General features: G+C 41.4%; 1 protein-coding gene across 2 annotated transcripts; it reads right to left on the reverse strand.

The window, feature by feature from the left end:
- Positions 1 to 196: 196 nt before the first annotated feature.
- LOC112564430 (myosin regulatory light chain LC-2, mantle muscle-like) lies at positions 197 to 13783 on the reverse strand. Of its 2 annotated transcripts, none has more exons than XM_025239249.1 (8): positions 13642 to 13783; positions 9604 to 9622; positions 6572 to 6670; positions 3667 to 3742; positions 3379 to 3480; positions 3096 to 3174; positions 2793 to 2841; positions 197 to 2521 (listed from the first exon to the last, which is right to left on the reverse strand). In XM_025239249.1, exons 2-8 carry the CDS (start codon positions 9613 to 9615, stop codon positions 2417 to 2419), a joined length of 522 nt encoding a protein of 173 aa, XP_025095034.1. In that variant the 5' UTR covers positions 9616 to 9622; positions 13642 to 13783; the 3' UTR covers positions 197 to 2416. The 2 variants fall into 2 exon arrangements, with proteins under 2 accessions (XP_025095034.1, XP_025095035.1); XM_025239250.1 differs by lacking the exon at positions 6572 to 6670 and adding an exon at positions 6735 to 6821 and having other exon boundaries at positions 13642 to 13782.
- Between the last annotated feature and the right edge of the window lie 6721 nt (positions 13784 to 20504).

Consider the following 20504-nt stretch of genomic DNA (forward strand, 5'->3'; position numbering starts at 1 on the left):
GATAGGGAGAGAAAAAAAGAGTTTTTAAAAACCCCACCCTCTGGGCATGTTGATGTGTGCATTATGGTTTTAGGAAGTCAAGACTTTAGTTAACAGAAGCGTATATCATAGCATCATAAATATTACATCCGCTTCTTTGTAACTCCTGCCACACATACACCACATCCACTCTATTGCACAATGTAACTCCTGCAACAGGGATGACTCTGTGCACAGAGGTTTCCATTTTATTGAAAAACAGGACAGAGGGAACACTCCACAAAGGTGCAAACGTATGCAGAATGAAGGGGCCCTACTTGGGGTCCGATGTCAAACCAAATTAGGGCCCCCCAGTAGAAAGAGTACTCGGTCTACTTGTTCTTGAGGTGTCTGGACCTTTCATTATCCCAGTCTGCCTCACACGCCACGCTGTGAAAAAAACTGAATGTACAGCAAGCATTTGGCAGCCCCAGGCGCCTAGTTGTGCGAGGAGAGCTGCTACACTGATCTTGATTTGTTTAATAACTTGACATTCACTTATTCTGTGATGTATGAATGACAATAGTGGACTCATACCCACACATAATATACACATTTGACACAGCAATATTTCCTTTTAAGATGAAGAAACAACATAAATTAAGAAAACAGAAAATATATAATGTGACCTGCATTATAAGTGAGAGGCTTCTTTTGGCTTGCTTGTGATGATGGATTGTTCCCTCCCAGCTCCCTACCACCCCCATCCCCCCAGGCTGTACTAGGGTACTGGATTAAATAACTGAATAACTTAAAGAACGAGATATACACGAAAGCTTATAAAGACTACAGGGTTATAAGATGCACAATCGCTGTAACAAAACATACTTCACTTGCTACTGGAGGTAACACTCGTGTTTATTGAAAGACAACCGTTTGGGAATCAAAGACCAAGTCCAACATGCCCTGCGTTTGAGAGAGAGAGAAAGAAAGAGAGATGCATGCCATGGAGAGGTCATATCACTAAATTTGGTAAGGCGTGTGGTTCCAGAGCTGCATGGAGCGGTGTCGGTTTTCCAGCAGTTTCCCGGGCCAACAGATAAAGCAAGTAAAAACCTCCCGCACAGCTCCCGTGCCCGCGCATGCACAAAGCTGACTGAGCAGCGCTGCGTGCCAGCCAGACAGCCAGCCAGCCACCATCCCACTGTTCACTTGGAGTCGGCGATGCCTGCGTGTTCGGCTGTTACTCTTACCAAGTTCTTCCCAGCCACCTCACCTTTAGACATGATCCCTATTTTAAAAATGAAATCTTTCTCAAGGGCAGTCGCTACCACCCCCGGTTTTTTTCCCGGGGTAACTTGTTTTCATCGTCTCGAATGTCAGCTGCAGCATCCAGCAGGCTGGTCTTACCTTGGGCTTGAACAGTAAGCAGTCGTTCGTTCACTAGTCCAGGTGTTACAGGTGGCGAGGAGAGATTCGCCGAGATGGTGGCATCCGTCCCACAGCTCGCATTCTTCTACCTCCTCCTCCTTCCCCCTCTCTCGCCACTCCGGCGCCTAGATACAAGCCCTCAGCCCATCCTTCCCATGCTACCGTCGCTATGGTAACCAAGTATGTCTGATAAGCAGTAAAGAGGTAGTGTTGGAATGGCATTTCGCGGGAAGGAACAAGCTCAAAATATAGGCGACTGGGGGATGTATCTGAAGTGCTCGCTAAAGCCCTTTGATTACAGTTATTCGATCTTTGGTTCGAGCCGGTACCGAGGAAGTCTGTTTTTGTTTTTAATTCTCCAGTCTCGGTCTTTCTAGTATTTTTTTCTTCACCCTGAGCGAAAGCCGAACAAGCAGCCTGTATTGCTTCCTCTTTTAGTCCAAGTGAACTTTACTTTCTCAGTGTAGGTGGCAGGTGACTTGGCGATCGTCGGACGTTTGCATGGTCGCTGTGCGGTGGCTGTTTCTGCTTATGGTGACCAGAGTAAACGTGGCGGCAAAGATTAGGTGGTACATGGAATGCTAAACACTCTTTGGCCCGGGATATTACCAGAAAAACAAAACAAAATTTCTTTGAAATAAAATGTAGGGTTCTGATCCGACAGTCCCAACCCTATGTGAAGATTGATTATATTTATTATAAATACTACTTGGGCTAAACCCCCCTGTGTCCTTTCCGAATCCCTCCAGAACTCCGACAACTGTTTAAAATCATCTCGACCGTTTCTCGTCCTTAACGGTCGAGATGGTCATCTTCGTGTCGTTAAGCAGCACATCGGTGAAGTCCTTGGTCATCACCAGCATCGTCGCTATCGTCTTCGCCAACAAGTGCGCGAGTCCAGGACTGTCGTCGTCTGCTGATGGCGTGGCACCACCAGCGAGTGTGTGACCTGCTGTGAGTGTGTGTGGCAGGGATTCAGGAAGGAGAAGGAGGACTGAAGGGGTCTGAGGGTAAAGTGAAGAGCGAGTTAGGCGGCCTGTTCGCCTTCTTGCTTGCCCTTGAGTATGGAGACAAACTCGTTGTAGTTGAACTTGCCCTTCTCCAGTGGGGCCTCCTTCCACGTCTGCTTGATCTGCAAAACAGAACAAAGCAAGTAAAGTAAGACCATCAGCTAACAGGTGACTGACCTGTGATGCAAAGCTGTATAAGTTGTATGAGACTGATTCATGGCCATCTATTGAATACAGTTTTTAGTTGCTTCCAGATCAACTAGTATCAGATAGTACAGACAGATATTAAATAAATACAAAGGTGCTTTCTGTCATATCCCCCCATTAAAATCAGGCCAAACATTTTCTATGTGTGTGTGTGTGCGAATGCTGAAAACTAAGGACATAACTTGCCTCGTCTGCTGTGAAGTTGTCACCCATATTTTGTAGTAAGTCTTTCAAACTGAAACAAAGTTTAATGAAGCCACGGGTCAAAGTTTGGATAATAACACATATGTCGGTGCTTTTCACCTAAAGTGAACCCCGTTATGATAACTGTGGACTGGCAAAAACACAAAGAGGAAGCCTGCAGACATTTACACGCTCAAACTATCGACATTCATTCTTCTAAAAAAGGCAACAACGACGAAAACGATGACGATGATAATACTACTAATAATAATCGTCGTCGTCGTCGTCGTAATCAAGACTGCTTACTATTCTTCGGGGAGGAATCCCTTGCCCTCGTCGTCAAACATAGCAAAGGCGTTCCTGATGGCGTCCTCTGGGTCTGTGCCTGTTTGTGACAAGATCAACAGTAGACTGTTAATGACATAAACAATACATGATGCCAGGTTCACCTTTACTAATCTCTTGAGAGGTACACGACAACATCCTGCAGCTAATGGAGCACAGAGCTACCAAGAAAAGCTAAGTAGTGGTATTCGGTTCAACTATGTTTCCCCTTGCATTAGTTGCTAAGCAACAGTAAAATATTTACCACTGAGTTTCTCGCCGAAGAGGTTGAGGAACATTGTGAAGTTGAGGGGTCCAGGGGCCTCTTTCAGCATCTCCTTGAGCTCTTCATCGGGAGGAATGCGACCTGCCCAAAAGTGTAACACCGTTCCAAGTTTAGAGGAAGCTTGCTTTAACAAAAGAATTCTGTCATGAGGTCGAGGGGCTAGATTCCTTACAAAAAAGACACTGTTCGGGACTTGTGAATCGCAGAAACATATCTTGAATGAGAAAAATTAGAAAAAGGGGACATATAGAAAGATGATGTACACACCCAAGTTGGAGTAGATGTCTTTAAGGTCCTCGATGTCAATGACGCCATCTCGGTTCTGGTCGATCATTGTGAAGGCCTGTCATTTGAAATACACACGTATGCACTAAGTGCTTCTGAAAACCCACCCTGTACATCTTTGCAAATTCACCAGTAAAGGGAAGCCTTGCAAACTTAGGATCGGCCTTATCTTGCAAGTAAATCCCACCCCCATATTCCTCTTCTCATCAGCTTCTTATCTACAGTGATCATTGCAGGGATGGGACAGTCAAATCTGTTTACATCTTGGCATACTATTTCTCACTTCTACCCTAAACTTTAAAAAATTGAAGAAATTTATTGAAAATCAATTAGAAAATGTTATATATTAACATATGCAATGGAATATTTATATTGTTTTTATACATTATTTTCTTAAAATACAGAAAGCGTCCTATTCGAGAAAGTTACTTGATTCAGCTTTTTTTTCTTTATCAGTATTACGAATAACTATCTTCGTCCAACAATAAGTAATTAAAGAATACAAATTACAAAACTAGATTTGTGAAGGTAATGCAATCATGACTAAAACAGGCATAAAGTATGAAAGTAAAACAAAATAAATAATATTTATTCTTTACTTCTACATTGTTTAGCTATGAAGTGACTCAATACATAAAAATGTTATGAGAACAACAATGGATAACAGTTAATAAAAACTGTCAATGAAAAGAAAAAATAAAAGACAAATGATTGAAAGAATCTTTAGAAAATATGTTGTTCATACACGTATAAGTTTTTAAAATTATGGAACACAGGAAAATAAAACGAAAAGATACTTTAAGACATACTTTATACACTCATTTCACACACAGAAAAAAGAAACTGAAATGATTCATACATTGTACACAGCTTGTTTTACAAGACACCAAATTACTCCAATGCAGACGACAGCCAGTAACAACAAAAAAAGACAAGGCTCAAACCAAGTAAACAGTTAAAAAAAAAAAAAATAAAAACAAAGGCCAGTAACTCCAGGCTCGATGCTAAACGACGTGCGCATGTGCCGAAGTTCCTGCTGTTATAGTTAGTTTGTTTTTGTTTTCTTTTGCGTGTAAAGTGTGGACTTAATTTTTGAGAATTTGTTGGTGATTATCAATAGACTGTTGCTAGGTTAAAAATGGCGTACAGTGATTGTCAGGTCTTGAAAGTTGCTTCCCCTTGCAGACGGGGATCAAATATTAGGTCAATAAACATTCTCCTCAACTTTGATGACTGAAGTAAGTATTGCTGACTCAGTGCAGACAAAATATGCTGGATAAGGCATATAATATCATATTTTCGAAGTATTATATATATATTGATTGCTGTTTTTACTAGGAAAAACGTCTCGCAATTTGTGTGTGTGCGATGTTGATGATCTCGGAAGCACTTTGCGACCTTTGCTAGATTTCTCCTGCTCCTGAGGTGATATAATTAACAGTATTTGTGAGCATGTGTTCTTCCTTATTACTGTTATTTTTTTTAACGAAAGGGAATATAGGTTTTCTTGTATCCTTACCTGAATAATGTTGTTTTTCGCCCGTGAAAGATTAAGAATCTTTGTGTTCTTCAACCTTTAAAAAGTTGAGAATGTTTTGGAAGGCATTACCTTGTCAAAGAGCTAAGGGTATGGTTACTTTTTTTTTCTAAAATGTGTATTTTTGTTTTCTCTGGGCACGACTTTTCACCACCAGCATCAATTTCAGCAGCACAGCTTGGGGTCTGACTGCCGAAGCTTTGCAACTAGAAAAGCACAACGAAAGCTGCATAGCAACTAGATATTATTTATTATACCTTCTAGGAGTTCTACAGTGTTATTATCTTTTGAAATAACTATCCAGCTGCAAAAAATGTTCTCGTGTTTGCTCGTGCCCAGCGAGATCAGATGATCACGTGGCAGAAAGCGGTCTGGGTTAGTACGGACCAGAGCTCGCTGTGCAAGCAAGTTGGACGAGATGGACGCAGCAAAGCTTCTCGAGTAGGGAAGTGCTGAAGCTAGCATTGGAGGTTAATTACGGATCTCAGAAAAGCTCGGGAATCAACTTCTCTATTGCATCTTAATCATTTGTAGGGCTTCTATCAACATTAATGTTGCTTTTGTTCTTTTTGTTGTTGTGATTACCACTGAACTGACTGGCAACTATATGTTTCTCTGTTTTGATAAAGTCATTGATGCAAATAAACTTGTAATTTAAAAAAGAAATTTCTTGAATATTGAGGCAATCACTGTCTATAATGATGCCACCGCTGGAATGCTCAAGTTATTTGTGGAGTAATTGGTCGTGAAATAATTTCGTATTGTTCAAAGTATTATATATATTTTGATTGCTGTTTTTACTAGAAAAAAAGTCTCGCAATTTTTGTGTGTGTGCGATGTTGATGATCTCTTGAAATCCTAGTCGTATTAGTGTTTAAGTACATATATAGGCGAATGAAAGCAACAGATTAATCGGTTAGTACTAAACAGCTCATGTCTTGCAAGGTTAGAGCTTACAAAATAATTAGTAAAATGTAGAACAAACTTGTTCGGTTGAGTAGAAAAAGGGAAATATAGCTTTTATTTGCAAACTAATTCCTTCGGTTAAAAATAGCGCGTAGGAAAGGATGAAGGCAGGGTGCATACGGAAAGATTTAGGCGTTCGTCAAAAGTAGCCATGGAAACGGAGTGGCAAAAAAGGTTAAAGAGGGTTATATCATGGCTTGCGGGACTGCGAAAGGTTTGTTCTGCAGTGCAATCCGGTGTTGGAAGTTAAAAGGGAGAGAAATAGTGACAGAACGAAGGAGTTAGCATTCTTTGGATTGCGGACAGAACGCATTGTTGTGAGCTTCATTACACTGTGCGTGTGTGTATAGAACTGTTGTGTTGTTCGAACAATAAACCTCAGACCTCTTTGAACTCCTGCACTTGAGCCTGTCGAAACATGGCAAAGACGTTGGACGTAGCCCTCTGAGCCCTCTTAGGCTCATCCTGTTTGGCTCTTATCGCCTGGAAGAGAGAAACGGCGAGACACGATCACACTCACGAACTAACCACACACGCATGGGCATACCTCTTTCATCTCCTGCATGAGTTTCTTGGACATTTTAGCAAAAACGTTGGAGGTTGCACGCCCGGAGCGGGTCTTGCTCTTCTCCTCCTGTGTAGTGAGGTGAAAAAATACATGGTCACGTGGTTTTACCACTTACGGTCACGTGGTACCCAAGTCTTGAAATTGCCACTGTCAGGCCCGTTTTATTGAAGCAGCCTCGAGTAAATAATGATCTCCGGAATACTTTTTCTTTTAGTCAGACAAAATGAGTCATTTTAAAAGAAGAGACTGTATTAGTTAAACGAGGACTGCACTTAAAAACAGACCTTGAATCCCATCTTTCTCTAATATTGCTCAGAAGTTTCTAAACAGACCCTGTACTCTTATGCTAACTTTGAGAATTTTGTCTACTGAGTTTTATTTACAATTGAGATTTGGTCAGGGTGAAGGGAATTTATCGTTAATGAACTGTTAGACTCGCGGTGACCAGAAATAATTTCTGAAATGATAAAACGCTTGATTCAACAGTATTTTCAACAAGTATATGATCACAGTTTTTTAAAAGTGAAAACAGTTTTACAAGAACTATTCTCAAGAAAACTCATTTACTTTCCTTTTATCATATCATGTCTGTATTATTTGAGAGGAGAGCGGCCTGGCAGCCAAGTCTGTACTTTTGCTTCCTGAAATTTAAATTTCACTCAGGGAGCAGAATATAGTGAAAACGGTCACGACGACCTTGACCTCAGAAAGCTAAACTGCCATGCTGCTGACCACCTTTGACCTCTTTTACAATGACAGTGGCATTTTCATGACCTCTGACCCTTTCTGAGACAGACTAGGTCTACGTCACCGTGGCAGCACACTCGTCACTAGTAGCAACACACCAACACGCATGTCACATCCACTGCTGTCTACTTCCGCTACTTCCGGTGTGTCAAACAGGGCTGGGAATACGACTTCCTAGAAAGGGGGAGAAACTACATGAAATGAAAAGCTGAAAGAAACACGATGAAAAAACATGGAATATATCACAAGACATAACATTTTTTTTTTTTTCAAAGCAAGCATCATTGGACTCACAAGCACAAATTTTTCAACAGCCAAGAAACCATATACTACATCACTAAAATAATGTCTAGCAAAAAAACAAAACAAAAGAAAAAAACAAACCACTAACACCAAAATGAAAGGCTCGACACTGCTACATTTGAAAAATACATACATAGCAAGATGCATAAATGGATAGAAGGGATAATTTCAACAAGAAGATGCAAATAAAGCAGAAGTTGTACACTCACGCAGCACGAACACAGTCCACTGACTTGTAAGCGAGCGCACGCACGCACGCATCCTACTTGCAAGCATCCTCCACACACACACACAAACATACTATCATACATGTGTACTTCCTCTTGCTATAAAGAAATTAATAACTGTCTTAACTTACTAATATAATATCAACTTACGATTTAAACTTGGAAGGCATCACCGTTTTTGTTCCTCCCGTACTGAAGACACTCACTTTTCATATTTAATCAGTTTTCTTACATGTGAGTCAGAAGGTCATTTGAGCATTTGCTCCTCCTGTTAATTTATATATTTATCAGATTTATTTCTCTCTCATAAACTTATCTGCTTGTTGAGGATTCTGTAGGCACTCAGGATTTGTTGTAAAGTGCAAACAAAACACTGTGCTGAGCCTAACAGCAAACTGCACTACTGGCGTGGTTCTTAAAACACAGGAGAGGATCTGTTAGTGGCAGGGACTGAGACGATAAATAACAGAAGATTATAGAGAAACAACTCTTGTTTGTATGAGGGCGAAAACCGCTTGTGTGGATTTGTTATGATGTGTTACATCTTTGTTATAAATTATGTCTGGGCTCATGATGATGACATTAACAACGAAAAAGAAATGTTATTGTTGTTTTTGATGGTGGTGATGATAATAATGATGATAATGATGATTATAATGATGATGTCTAAGATCAAAAACATGCTGTATAGAAAACTTTCCAAAGACACAAGCCTGAAGCACAGCTAGTGCCCTGAGCCTCATTTACTGTTAGATATCGTTACCTTTTTCTCTAAAAATTTCATTAAAGTGTGATAAAAATTCCAACATCCCTAACGAGTGATCTATGAGGGTCAGAAAACCTTTTAGTCCACATTTTTTTTCTGCTAAAAAGATGTTTTACCAAAACCAAATTCTGTAAAAAGACTAAGGATGCACGCATAATCTGAAAACAAAAACCAGTTGTGATTCTATTGTAATTTACCCTGAAATAATGGTCTAAGTGAAAAGAGGAATTTGTTATCAGACTAAAGGTAAAAATTGTCAAAATCTGTTATTTACATGTTCTTCAGTAAAAACTTATTCCAAAATACTTTTACCAAAAAAGTAAACTTCTAAACAAAAATGAAAATACAGCTGTTACTAAGGTTAAGCATATCATCGAAATGAGAATTCAGTTTGTCCCGACACTCAAGACAGGAGAGCAATCCAATAATTTAGTGAGTAAAGGTACTGTCAATGAAATGATAAAATAAAATGTGAGACTGCTGAAATGAAACTTGTTGTTCATTTTTGAAATGACAGATGAGAGAATGTTTGATTAAATAAGTTTTATGCCGGAAATAAAAGCACAGGACATTTTACAACACGTCTCAGTCCCTGCAACTAAGTATCTCAGTGCCCACGATGGGTCTGCGCCAACAGTGCCAGGCGTGCTACTATAATACCAAACCACAGAGCTTCACCAGACCCTGACAGACTGTGGTCAGGACTTGCAGTGCAGCTCTAGGGTAGCTGGTATCCACTACTCAGGAGCAATAACAAAACCAAAACATTTCCATTAACATGCTAAGAAAGGTCAACAGTACTCACGTCTTCCGCCATTTTGTTTCTGGAAAAATAAGAAGAGACAGGAGTTAATTTAAGCGACACGAAAAAGGATTTCCATTTGTTAAAGGAAAAAAAGGAAACCAACAAGAAACACCTGGTTTTCTGAACACGAATTGTTATAAATCGGCCACAAGGTGAACAGTTCCTGATTAGAAAGTGAAAATCCTGAATCTGCTACAGAGGTTAGACACTTTAAGTATGTTTCTATCCTTTAAAGTTACTGATTTGTAAAGAATTAAAAAATTTCTTAACAATAATAAAAACATGAAAATAATATAAAATACCAAACCAATATTAACAAAAGTACGTAAATAGTAAAATCATTTCCTTCTGCCAGTTTTGCTAGTCTGAAAATTCTCATGAACATCTCGCGTATCTTCACGCACACATTGCGCATTGTTGTTGAGCAGTTCATCAATCTATAAAACTATTTTCTTTAATTAATGACGGTTTGAAAAAAAATCTCAATTCATCAAGCAATTTGTGACAAACATTTTCCGGTACTACCACCCACAGACTGACGGAAAGTACAAGGATGACGACAGCACCGAGCCTTGCCCACGCTTACCTGTCTCGGCTGGAGCCAGCCAGCAAAAGACAGAGGTAGTGGACAAAGCCCACGTCGGGCCGTGTCTAAAGATCTCTCTGCGCATGCGTCTAGAGCACGTGATTGGTGCATGGGAATCGGTCTAGCCGGGAAGTTCGGTAACACGCGCACCTGCACGTCCTCAGTGCAAACAAAAGCACGCATGCGCACATCCACATGGCTCGCCAAACCTTGCTGTTCACTGAACGGTTTTGGCACCGAACCACAAGGCAAGTGAGCGTGGAAGGAGTGAGAGCCAGAGGGAAGATGGTCGCTACATTGTAATAACAAATAAAGTCGGTTCATAAACAATTTACTAATCGTGAGAAGTCGGGTGGGTGGGTGAGCCACAGGTGACATGAATATTCAGTGCTTTTCAAGAAATTTAACAGATGACTCCCTGTAATGCTTGTAAAAATGTTTGTGTATTTTTGATACTTGGTCATCAGAGAGACTAAACACGTGTGTGTGTGTGTGTTCGTAGGCGCGTGCTAGTCTGCAGGTTTCAATCCACTCAGAATTTTCTGTTCATCCCACAGTTGACTGCCAAATGTAACGAAAAGTATTCCTAAATTTTTCAAGCAATAATACAACGAATAATTTTTCAAAACAGCTGAATCAAAAAGAATCACGAGAATCACAAAGTAAGCCTCTTAACTGTAAATAAATAAAAGAAACATCCAGTCTTAACTCGTCTCACCTCACGGAATCTCACTAACCGCTTCTCCTCACACTTTGTGGCACATTTCCAGAATGAACCATTTACCCTTTTATGTCCCCAGACTCACCTCTCGCACATTATTTATGTTGGACATGATGGTGAGCTAACAAGGCCATATGTTTAAGTTTAAGCAGTTTACATATTTATATAATAATAATAATAATAAATTATAACATCTGAACTCTTTAAAACTCTGTCTTAGAAACATGAAAAGAAAAAATTTCCCCAGATGAAAGACTTCAAGATATACACGTATAGGCTAAATGAAAGAGTTGTAGTTCTGAATGTGAGGGTCGTAACTGACAAGCTCAACGGGCGAGAGGAGCGATAAGCGAATGCATTCCTGAGTGTTGTCATGGAAACATCATTGCCCTGGCTATCAGGGGAGGCAGCTCCAGGCACGTTCTGGCTCCACATTCTTACCTTGCTGCATCGTGCACGTGCGGAAGATCATCTCACACCTGGCTTCTCATCCATCGTGTTATTTCATTTACTGTTCACTACATTATTAATTTTTGCTCTAAATGGGAATATATGAGTATATACATTATGTCCTATTGTATTATATATTTCTTGCATATTTATTATTTACTATTTTTTGCAATTGTTTTAAACTCATTTATGCATTTATAAATCTATTACAATCTGTATTATTGATTGCATTGTTATTTGTTGCTCTGTTTTCCCGGTGTGGTGTAGAAGTATTTGTTACAACATGACTCATCGTTAATGTATGATCTGTTGAGGAGAGACCAGGATGTGTTCATGACCGGCGCTTTACATCCTGTGTACATGCAGCAGAAGTTTCAGGCACTTCTGCAGCAGTTTCTCCTGATGCTTCAGGTGGGTTGCTGGCCCCTCGCTGGCTGATGGGGGGACTGGCACCAGGCCAGTGGATGGAGGGGCGAGAGAGCGAGCTGGCAATCGTGCATAGACTGAACAGCTCACTGAAGTGGTTTTATCGCCCCATGCCGGCTATTTTCAGAACTCAGGCAGCAGGAACTGCCTCCTCTCTCCCCCCACTGATTATGCTTCCCCATCCACAACTTCCTTCTTTCGTGGATTCAGAGACTATCTAATCCTGTACTGTATCAACCCAACGGTTGTAAGCCGGTGGCGTAGGAAGATGCTAAGATATTTTTGGTGGGGGGAGACTTGATGATAGTGAACAACGCTCACATTCTTGCCCCCTCAGTATTTTTTTGAGGGGGTTCTGCCCCCTTGCCCCACTGCCCCCTGGTTTTCTACTCCACTATAAACAATTAACTTCTTGTTATTCCTTGCTGCTCATGAAACGCATTCTAGAATGATCTTTGCTGGTTAGCTTTAGACATTGGCTATGGGTACATGTCTATGTACAAATGAAAATACCTCTTTAGTGCTCTTTCTTGATCTAGCATACAACCTGCAGATTTTTTTTTTCAAATTCAAGATTGGAGGAAAGCAAGTTTCGTGTTTTCTTCTCTTTCACTCAATCTTCATCTCGTTCTCTCCGTGTGACCAAGTCTACTAAAACTGATGTCAAGGTGACTTCGACTGTAGTTTAACAAGGTTTTGATTTTGTCACAGAAGGGTTTAGTTAATAAAGAAATTAATTGAATAAACGGTAATCAACACGCACGCACGTTCGATTTACAAACGACTGTTTCGCCAGAACTTTCGTTCTTCTCGTGACAAATTCTCCGACACCTTGTCATCAGGCATGCTAAACGGTTAAACGTGCAGCCGATAACGACCCTGAAACGAACGAACCAATCAAAAGACGTTTCACAGTCAAACTTTGCATCTCGGGAAGGCCAAGATGACCTTGAAGAGACAGATGGGTTCAGAGGTCAAATCCAGCCATCAGCGCTAAGCACAAGAAAAACTTCCACATCGCGTGATCTCGCTGACATGTAACAGTAAATATATTCTTGATTGCATGCTGTTGAAATCTGCCTCTGAATACACATCTTCATGTAAAGATTGATATCGAATGTTAAACAAGTGTTTATGTGTACAACATGTGTACACGAAGCTGTCTGCCAGCACAGCACTGATGATACAATAATGTATTCTACCTGAAGTTTGTTGCCTAGAATAAAGTTGTCTGTCTGCAGACTCGATATCTAACATGAAAGTTAGCACATAGTCGTCCTCCCTTCCCACCCTGCAGGTTCAGGCAGATTCCTGAGTTTTGGCAGTTACCTATCACCTTGGACACAAGCCAGAAGGTCAGCAAGATCTGCAAGACAAGCACATTCAACCATTCTGTCCCTCGTCAGCAAATTCTAACCGATTAGAACTATGCTTTACTCTAAAGTTTTGTAAATATGATTCTCTTTCATGTAGTGGTCATACTTTCAGCAGACAGGGAATTAAATAAAAACCTAGTGATTGAACATGTCAATGAAACCAAAACTTCCTCGGCATAACATCAAATCAACCTAAACAAAAATTAATGTCGGCCCAGCCATTGTGTCTGCTAAAGAAACTCACTACAGTCCACTCTCCACAGAGAACAGTTCCAACAGCTGTGAGAATTTGAAAATAGATAATGGAAATCATCGAGAGGAAAAAAAAAGACCACTCAAGAGTTAGTACCTGCACCTAATATCAGGTGACGAGTTCTCACAAGACAAATGTTATGGTAATAAAGTACCGCAGTGTGGTGGTACAGTGCGGTACTTTGTCCCTGCAGCAAGGGGGGAGAAGACAGAGGACAGTCACTCACCTAAGAGGAAGCTGCTAACAAGATGGGCTCCACAAAAGCTCTTCCTCGGTACCTGACTTTCACGACCGGGCACACTGGCGGGTACAGCGAAAGTGAGCACTTCTTTGCTCTCGTCTTATGGAGGATGATGGGATGCTGGTCCCATGTGACGTCACTAGACCGGGGGGAGCCCCTCCCTTATCGGGTCTCGGACGCCCCCGTTCGTATTTTGCTCGGCGTTCAAGCTCCGGAAAAAGGTGGAAGGCTATAACTATACCGAGGCTTCGGCAATCTCTTCCAACACTTTTAGCTTCTTTGCTTCTGTGCCCCTACCCCCGACTCTCCCCTTCCCCTCCATTTCCCTTGGGTGAAGATGTTATGCGATGCGCTTGCGCGTACATCATGCGCGTGCGTCTGTATCCTCGCGGCGCGCACGCGCTGGGGACCGCACGTGAAAATCATTCAGGTAACTGCACCGTTTTTTTGGTGGTCGGCAGCACACACATTATGTTATTCTCTGTAGACAGATATCCATGCTGGCAACAGCACAGGAACCAGACAGGAGAGCGAGGGAGTCAGTTCAAAGCCAAGGTTCACGCGCTCTTTTTCCCGAGCTTCTGTTCTTCCGGAGAGTTCGCCGAGATCAGGACAAGTAGGTGGAGGCGACGAATGGCACAGACCTTTTAAGGAGAGACCACTAGATGGCACCAGGGCCATTGTATTCATTAGAATGACCAGATACCCCTTCACACACACGTCCGGTCGTGGAAGTTGCTGATGGACAGAAGAGGGAAAGAAGAGGGTTTGGTGTTAACAATTCCGGCATCCATCAGAGTTAGAGATGACAGGTGGGTCATTAAGGTACCTCAGTGAGAACACGTGTTGCTGGAGCAGAAGTAACTGACACCAAGAGGTACAGCCTAAACATGTACTTGCCTCAACTTTGTTGCTGAGCTACTTTATTAGTTTAATAATAACAATAAATTCTACTCCCTTCCCCGCATCACTTAGAGTCGAAAACACAAGGTATCATAAATCTTGAGTTTCTACACCTCCATTACCACGAGAGCTCTCATCGTCTGCTCGTCTCATGACAGCGAAACCAAAATCTCATTAGCAAAAGGTTGGCACTAGCAGTTAACATGAAAGGTTCACCTTGATAGCAGTCAACTCTACATGACATCCTTGGTTTACATCTGTGATTAGACTTCAATTTGCAGAAATAGAAACACTCATTCATGAAAACCATTATTGTTAATATTCAAAAGATGCAAAGGTAAAGGTTGTCTCACGATCTTTTTTCGAGTCGTTAGGGGGTGAGGTGTTAGAGACCTCACTTCTCTCGGTGAGGGCGGTGCCCATCTCCTCTTCCTCGCTCTTACCTTCCCCACCCTCCCATTGGAGCATCCCGTCCCATGGGAATGCCCATGGTCCTCATAGGGATTCAGGGAAAGATTTAAATCGACTGTGCTCAAGATCGAAGATCCCATCCCATCCCATGCGTTTCCCATGGGACAACACTGCGGAGGAGTCAGGAACCCATTCCCACAAGTGGGTCAACTGTGGAGAAGTGAACTGCGCTACACAGGCATCGAACTATTATTAAAGACATTTAAAGTGTTAAAAAATTGTTATGAAGAAAACCTGGATAAACAGAAACATGAACTTGAAGAAAAAAATATTTTAAAGAATTCTAGTGCGCATCGCTAACGTTGTCATAATTATATCTTGAAAAACCAGCCTGAAAGAGACTTGCATTAAGAAAATTTTTGAGGAAAATATTTTTAAAAATTTAACTTTACTTTTTAAACTTGAGAGTGTGTGGCTTTAAGTGTTTTACAGACAGTATTTAATAGAAGAACGGAGATAAACTAAGGTATGAACCAGACCCCACAACGTGACGAAAGAGTGACAAAATGAATTCACGAAGTGAACAATGAATTCAGGATAAACAATATTTCGACCACTATCTCAACAATGTCGAAAGGATTCCCAGGTCAGGTGACATTATGGTGAGGCCACAATGTCCCCCAACTCGAGTCAGAAATAGAAACATGAGAACAGACTCCAAGACCTGACCACCTCTGCCTAAAGACGAGCAGAGTGTGTTTGGGGGAAAGATCAGATGCCACAACGTCTGACAGACTCATCCTCTTGTATTATTACACACACACACACATATACCTATAACTGAAAATACACAAACACAATATATCTATATATATATGTGCAGTGAATTTTCCAAGCAACCATTACGCGCGCGTGAGTGTGTGTGTGGGTGTGTGGGTGGGTGGGTTGTGCACACACACACACACACTCGCACGCGCGCGGTGGCTGCTTGGAAAATTCATTTAGACTTATTTCTGAAGTAACTTTTTTTTTTTAAATTGTTTTCCGATTTGTTGACACGTACTCTATGGTACTCTTTACCGTCTTCAATGCACTTTTACAGCACGTGAGCCCAGCGTGCAGAACACTGGTCGACAGCGACTTCTGTCAGCAGGTCTTTGGTGGTTGGACGCTCCAGCTCCAATTTTTTTTAAAATGAGTTAACAATGAATTATGCAGACTTGAATATACTGTACGCCCATCCCTCGAGAGTATATGAAAATAGCATCATAGCATCTGTAGGAAAAGTAGAGCTAAAGTAGATCACGGAGTAGAAGGGATGGTGAAGTGCTGATGAGCATTGGATGTATTTGCTGATCTCGTTTGACAAGTAGTAGACCTGTACTAGTAGCCACAAGTGTTGTTAGACGTGTAAAATGTCTCTCGTATTATGTGGGGTCAAACAGAGATCACAGATATCAAAATCGTTTTAAGATATGCTCCCAGCTCTCCCATTGGCTGAGGCCTTTACAACGTCACGTGTACGTGTACTATTGTGACGTCTCCTGACCTTTTTCAGTGCATGAGGATGTTTGTAGAGTGTATCTCGAGAACCGATAGGAGGGGTATTCACTCTGATTTGGGGAAACAGTGTGTTGCTCTGGGTTTTACACAATCATTAGAAAAACATTTTGCACTCACAATTCCTTTAACAGATACAAAGTTTCGGGGGGAGTGGGGGGTAAATAAAGGGAACCTTTCATGTCAGGCTCTAAGGTTTTTTAATGGCAAGGTCCCGTGGAGAGTCTAAATTCTATTGGCTACACTTCAAACGCCCATAGATTTTGTCATTTTTCTATATGAAATTTAACGAAGTATATTTTGACCTGTGCAATGGGTCAGGTGGCTTCGATGAGCTAAAAATATTCCATTAGATTTTTTTGCCAGGAAATTTTGTAGACAATTCGTGAACAAATGTCACTATACATGCTCCGCCATTGCTTTAAATGTCCTGATACTTATCATACAAAATACTATTTTATATCTCACTCTCTTTCTCCCTCAAATCTGTTCTACACCCTCCATTAATATCATCTAAAAATAAAAAAAATGCTGCTCCCTCTGCATTGTCTACACATTGTTAAAATATATTTAGTACGCATACTCTGACTATATAATCCTACACATTGTTAAAATTTCTGTTTAGGACATATACTCCGTCTGCATCATCTACACATCGCTAAGATTGAGGACACATACTCCATCTGCATCATCTACTCTGGGCTGGAGGCGGGCGGAGCACGAGCGTTGCCGCGCGTCACCTGCGGCGCGTTTGTTGGCAGGAAAAAAGAAGCTACAGACGATACGCAAGACTCGCATCCCTACCCTCGCCAAATACAGGCACGAGACGCACAGCAACTGCTGCAGGTACACAACGCACGAGCGGGAGGCGGAGCCTGTCAGGCTGCAGCTACATCCGATGGCTTCAGTGTTGCACGTGCTTTGTGACGAACTCGTGTGCACTGGCGGGTACCAGGCGCTCAACCAACAGTAGTTTCCTCCTTTTCGGAAAAATTGCTGCAGGAAGCTTCACAGTTTAATAGTTTTTTCCCGTAAACAAATTTTTGAAGGGCTGGTGGTGTTTCCGGTGAAGGAATGAGGAAGGTCTTAACAATGTTATTAATTCCTCGTTATGTAAGGAAAACTTTGCAACCACCGTGACTGAGCATTTTTCCCCTGAAACGAGATTTTATAAAAACTGTGAAAAATATTTATAAAATACACTTTATCCGGTACATCTGGAGGATTTATTATGGATTTTATATTTTGTTTACAAGTTACAGTAGGCCTTCTTCTCTCAGGAGGAAAGCAAAATAAAGATTTAGTACTTCTTGTAGTCTAGAAGGAAAGTGAACTCATATGCAGTCCTGTAATTTGAATATGTGGTGCAACTTATATAATACCATTTTCTCTCTGTAGCCAGGGAAACTATTAGTTAAAGGCGGCTTAGCTCTGCAGGTTCGTCTCTTACTCCGGGATGACCTCGGATGAAGGTGAGAGGCAGCTTTTCCTGCACATTCTGTAGACAGGTGATCGCCGGTTGATAATCTTTGCCTTTAAGGCTGAGGTAGACCACTGGTGGGTCTTGTGTACTTGATTTGTTGGCATAGCTCTACATACATTGAATCTTTTGTATCACTGTCAGCCAGCCCCCCCCCCCTGGAGAGAGAGTGGGGGGGTGGGAAGAAATGGTTTTATATAGTTCCAACACTATCTGCAGTTGAGACTAACGATCGCTCATTGCAACCTTAGGCTCTCTTTGTAAGGCTGGGTGCAGCATTCTAACATGTGGCAAGATGCAGGAATGTGGATGTAGTGTTAGGAACAGCCTGTGTCTTTGCCGCTATGGGTATGTGCAGACACCCCCCTACCTACCCAGGCCCACCCACCCGCACAACCTGGCAGGAGGTTAGGATGGGGAGCGTTGTTCGTCAGCAGCAGGTCTCTGCACAACATCACTGAAGTAGCTAACTGCTGGAACCACCCACGCCCCAACTACCATCGTCTGTCTTTGATCTTTGATAAGGTTCGATGCCGGGCTTTGCAGAGTTATTCGAACTTAAAGTGATACAGAACAGCATCTTGTTTTGCTAATAAGACAATGTTTATACCTGGGTTTGCTTAATTACCAGACTATGGAGATTGGGGATTCTGTAAACAAAAAACGGGTAGACACTGGCAGTGGGAGGTGTGTAAGAAATACTGGTCTGTAGAGCTGGGCCGACTTGGTGATTGAGCCAGAATGAGTTTTAGTGTTACTGGTCGATCCATAATTATTTGTAGTTGTGTTACTGGTTGAGCCAGAATAAACTGTAGGTGTGTTGTTGATTGACTGAGCCATTCTGGACTGTACTTCTGTTAAACGAGGTTTTAAGACCAGGTATCATTGCGTTTATTATTTTAATTCAATATGTCACCATTCACGGCTCACCCTGGACTAAAACACTTCCCACCCTTTTACCCTGATTTAGTAGGGAAGGTGAAAGGCGACGGAAGTAGAGGATTAGGTTAGACATGGTGAGCCACTTACACTTACCTACCAAAGTATGCCTTATGTATTACTTACTAAAGTGTAATTAAACTCTATAGTACTAAGCTGTATGTTTCTAAACCCTTATGTCACTGTTTGTTAGTTATGAACTGTACTATAAAATATATACGACCCTTGAATGATCAAAAGTGTACCGCGACTTTGTCTATCCTCGAGAGTAAATAGTAAGAAGCTCTAAAGGAAGCAGTCAAGAGTCACACAGTAAAACATCAACAACCAACAATCAACAATACTCTCACACATTTATGTCCGCCACACCAGACAGACTATCAAATATTCACAATTGAAACCCATATATAATTACAACTGACACCCACAAAAAGTCACAATTCACACAGAATCAGCCGCGCGATGGGGTCTGACTGAATTCTCCCGACAAGACATGTTTATCATAATGTAGAACTGTGAACACTATTGAAAATGTCTGGTTGTTAAGGAAGCCTGTAGGTCACATTGTGGGAGGTGAGAAACACTTCAGCTTCCAGACAAGCTTTTTCACGATGGTTTGTATTGGTATCCCAGGCAAGTCTTCTGTTGAAAATGCTGCCCAGGTATTTAAATGTCCGACTTCCTGCGTTTGGACGATTAGAATTTGAAATAAGAAATAAATATAATATCACACATTCTTCAGCAAACGATTAAAGTCCATTACACACATACATTAAGATACGTTTAAATAATAGTTTATTCCGTCAAAGAAAGTGTCTGGCAGCTTTAATCTCTTGCTCGAAGCCATCTCCGCAGTTCTGGATATAAAATATAAAGGCGAAAACAGATTCAAGATATAAGAAATTTTTCTCCAGGTTCTTAATATTTTCAATGTCTCAGTGAGGCCCAGAGCACCAACATCAGAAACAAAATCATAGACGGAAAAATCGAACCATTCATTCAGCTACGCATTTATGATTTACCCATTGAGTTATGCCTCATTTAAAACACAAGATATTAAAACAATAATTAAAGAAATGTTTACATTTCGAAACACTCATCCTAAACAGGATTTCAAGATAACAGTTGTTTTAACAAGTCTGGTGAGGACTAAGTCAGGTAAGATTGACAACAACGAGGAGACCATCAGATCTGCGCTCCGGTCAATGGGGAAACAACTCCAAAATGAACAAACATAAACAACAGCAAAAATAACAGCTGTCCTCAGCTCCACAGTCTGTGCTCCCATAACCCTTCAGTTACATCGTCGTCACGAGACTCGCACACCCACACCATCCACCCGTCTTTTCCTGTATCCGTTTCCTTCCCTACCCGGGGTGTGCACCCGACGGTTTGTGACAGGGGAGAGAATCTAGGCCACTCATTTGTAATATTCGCAAGACTTGGCGGATGGACTTCTATCGCCTTTAAAAACTGTGATTTAAATAAAGGTTCTTTAATGACACTCCTGTCCGTGTAATTGTCTTTTCTTAGTTGCCCCATAACTGATTTATCT

This window comes from Pomacea canaliculata, linkage group LG5 (assembly GCF_003073045.1).
Source record: "Pomacea canaliculata isolate SZHN2017 linkage group LG5, ASM307304v1, whole genome shotgun sequence".
NCBI lineage: Eukaryota > Metazoa > Mollusca > Gastropoda > Architaenioglossa > Ampullariidae > Pomacea > Pomacea canaliculata.

Coding starts and splice junctions, on each gene's coding strand:
- LOC112564430 (XM_025239249.1), bottom strand. Junction 3,743..6,571: donor AAGTGCAGGAGTTCAAAGAG/GTCTGAGGTTTA, acceptor TTCAAATGACAG/GCCTTCACAATGATCGACCA. Junction 3,175..3,378: donor CTTCGGCGAGAAACTCAGTG/GTAAATATTTTA, acceptor TGTCACAAACAG/GCACAGACCCAGAGGACGCC.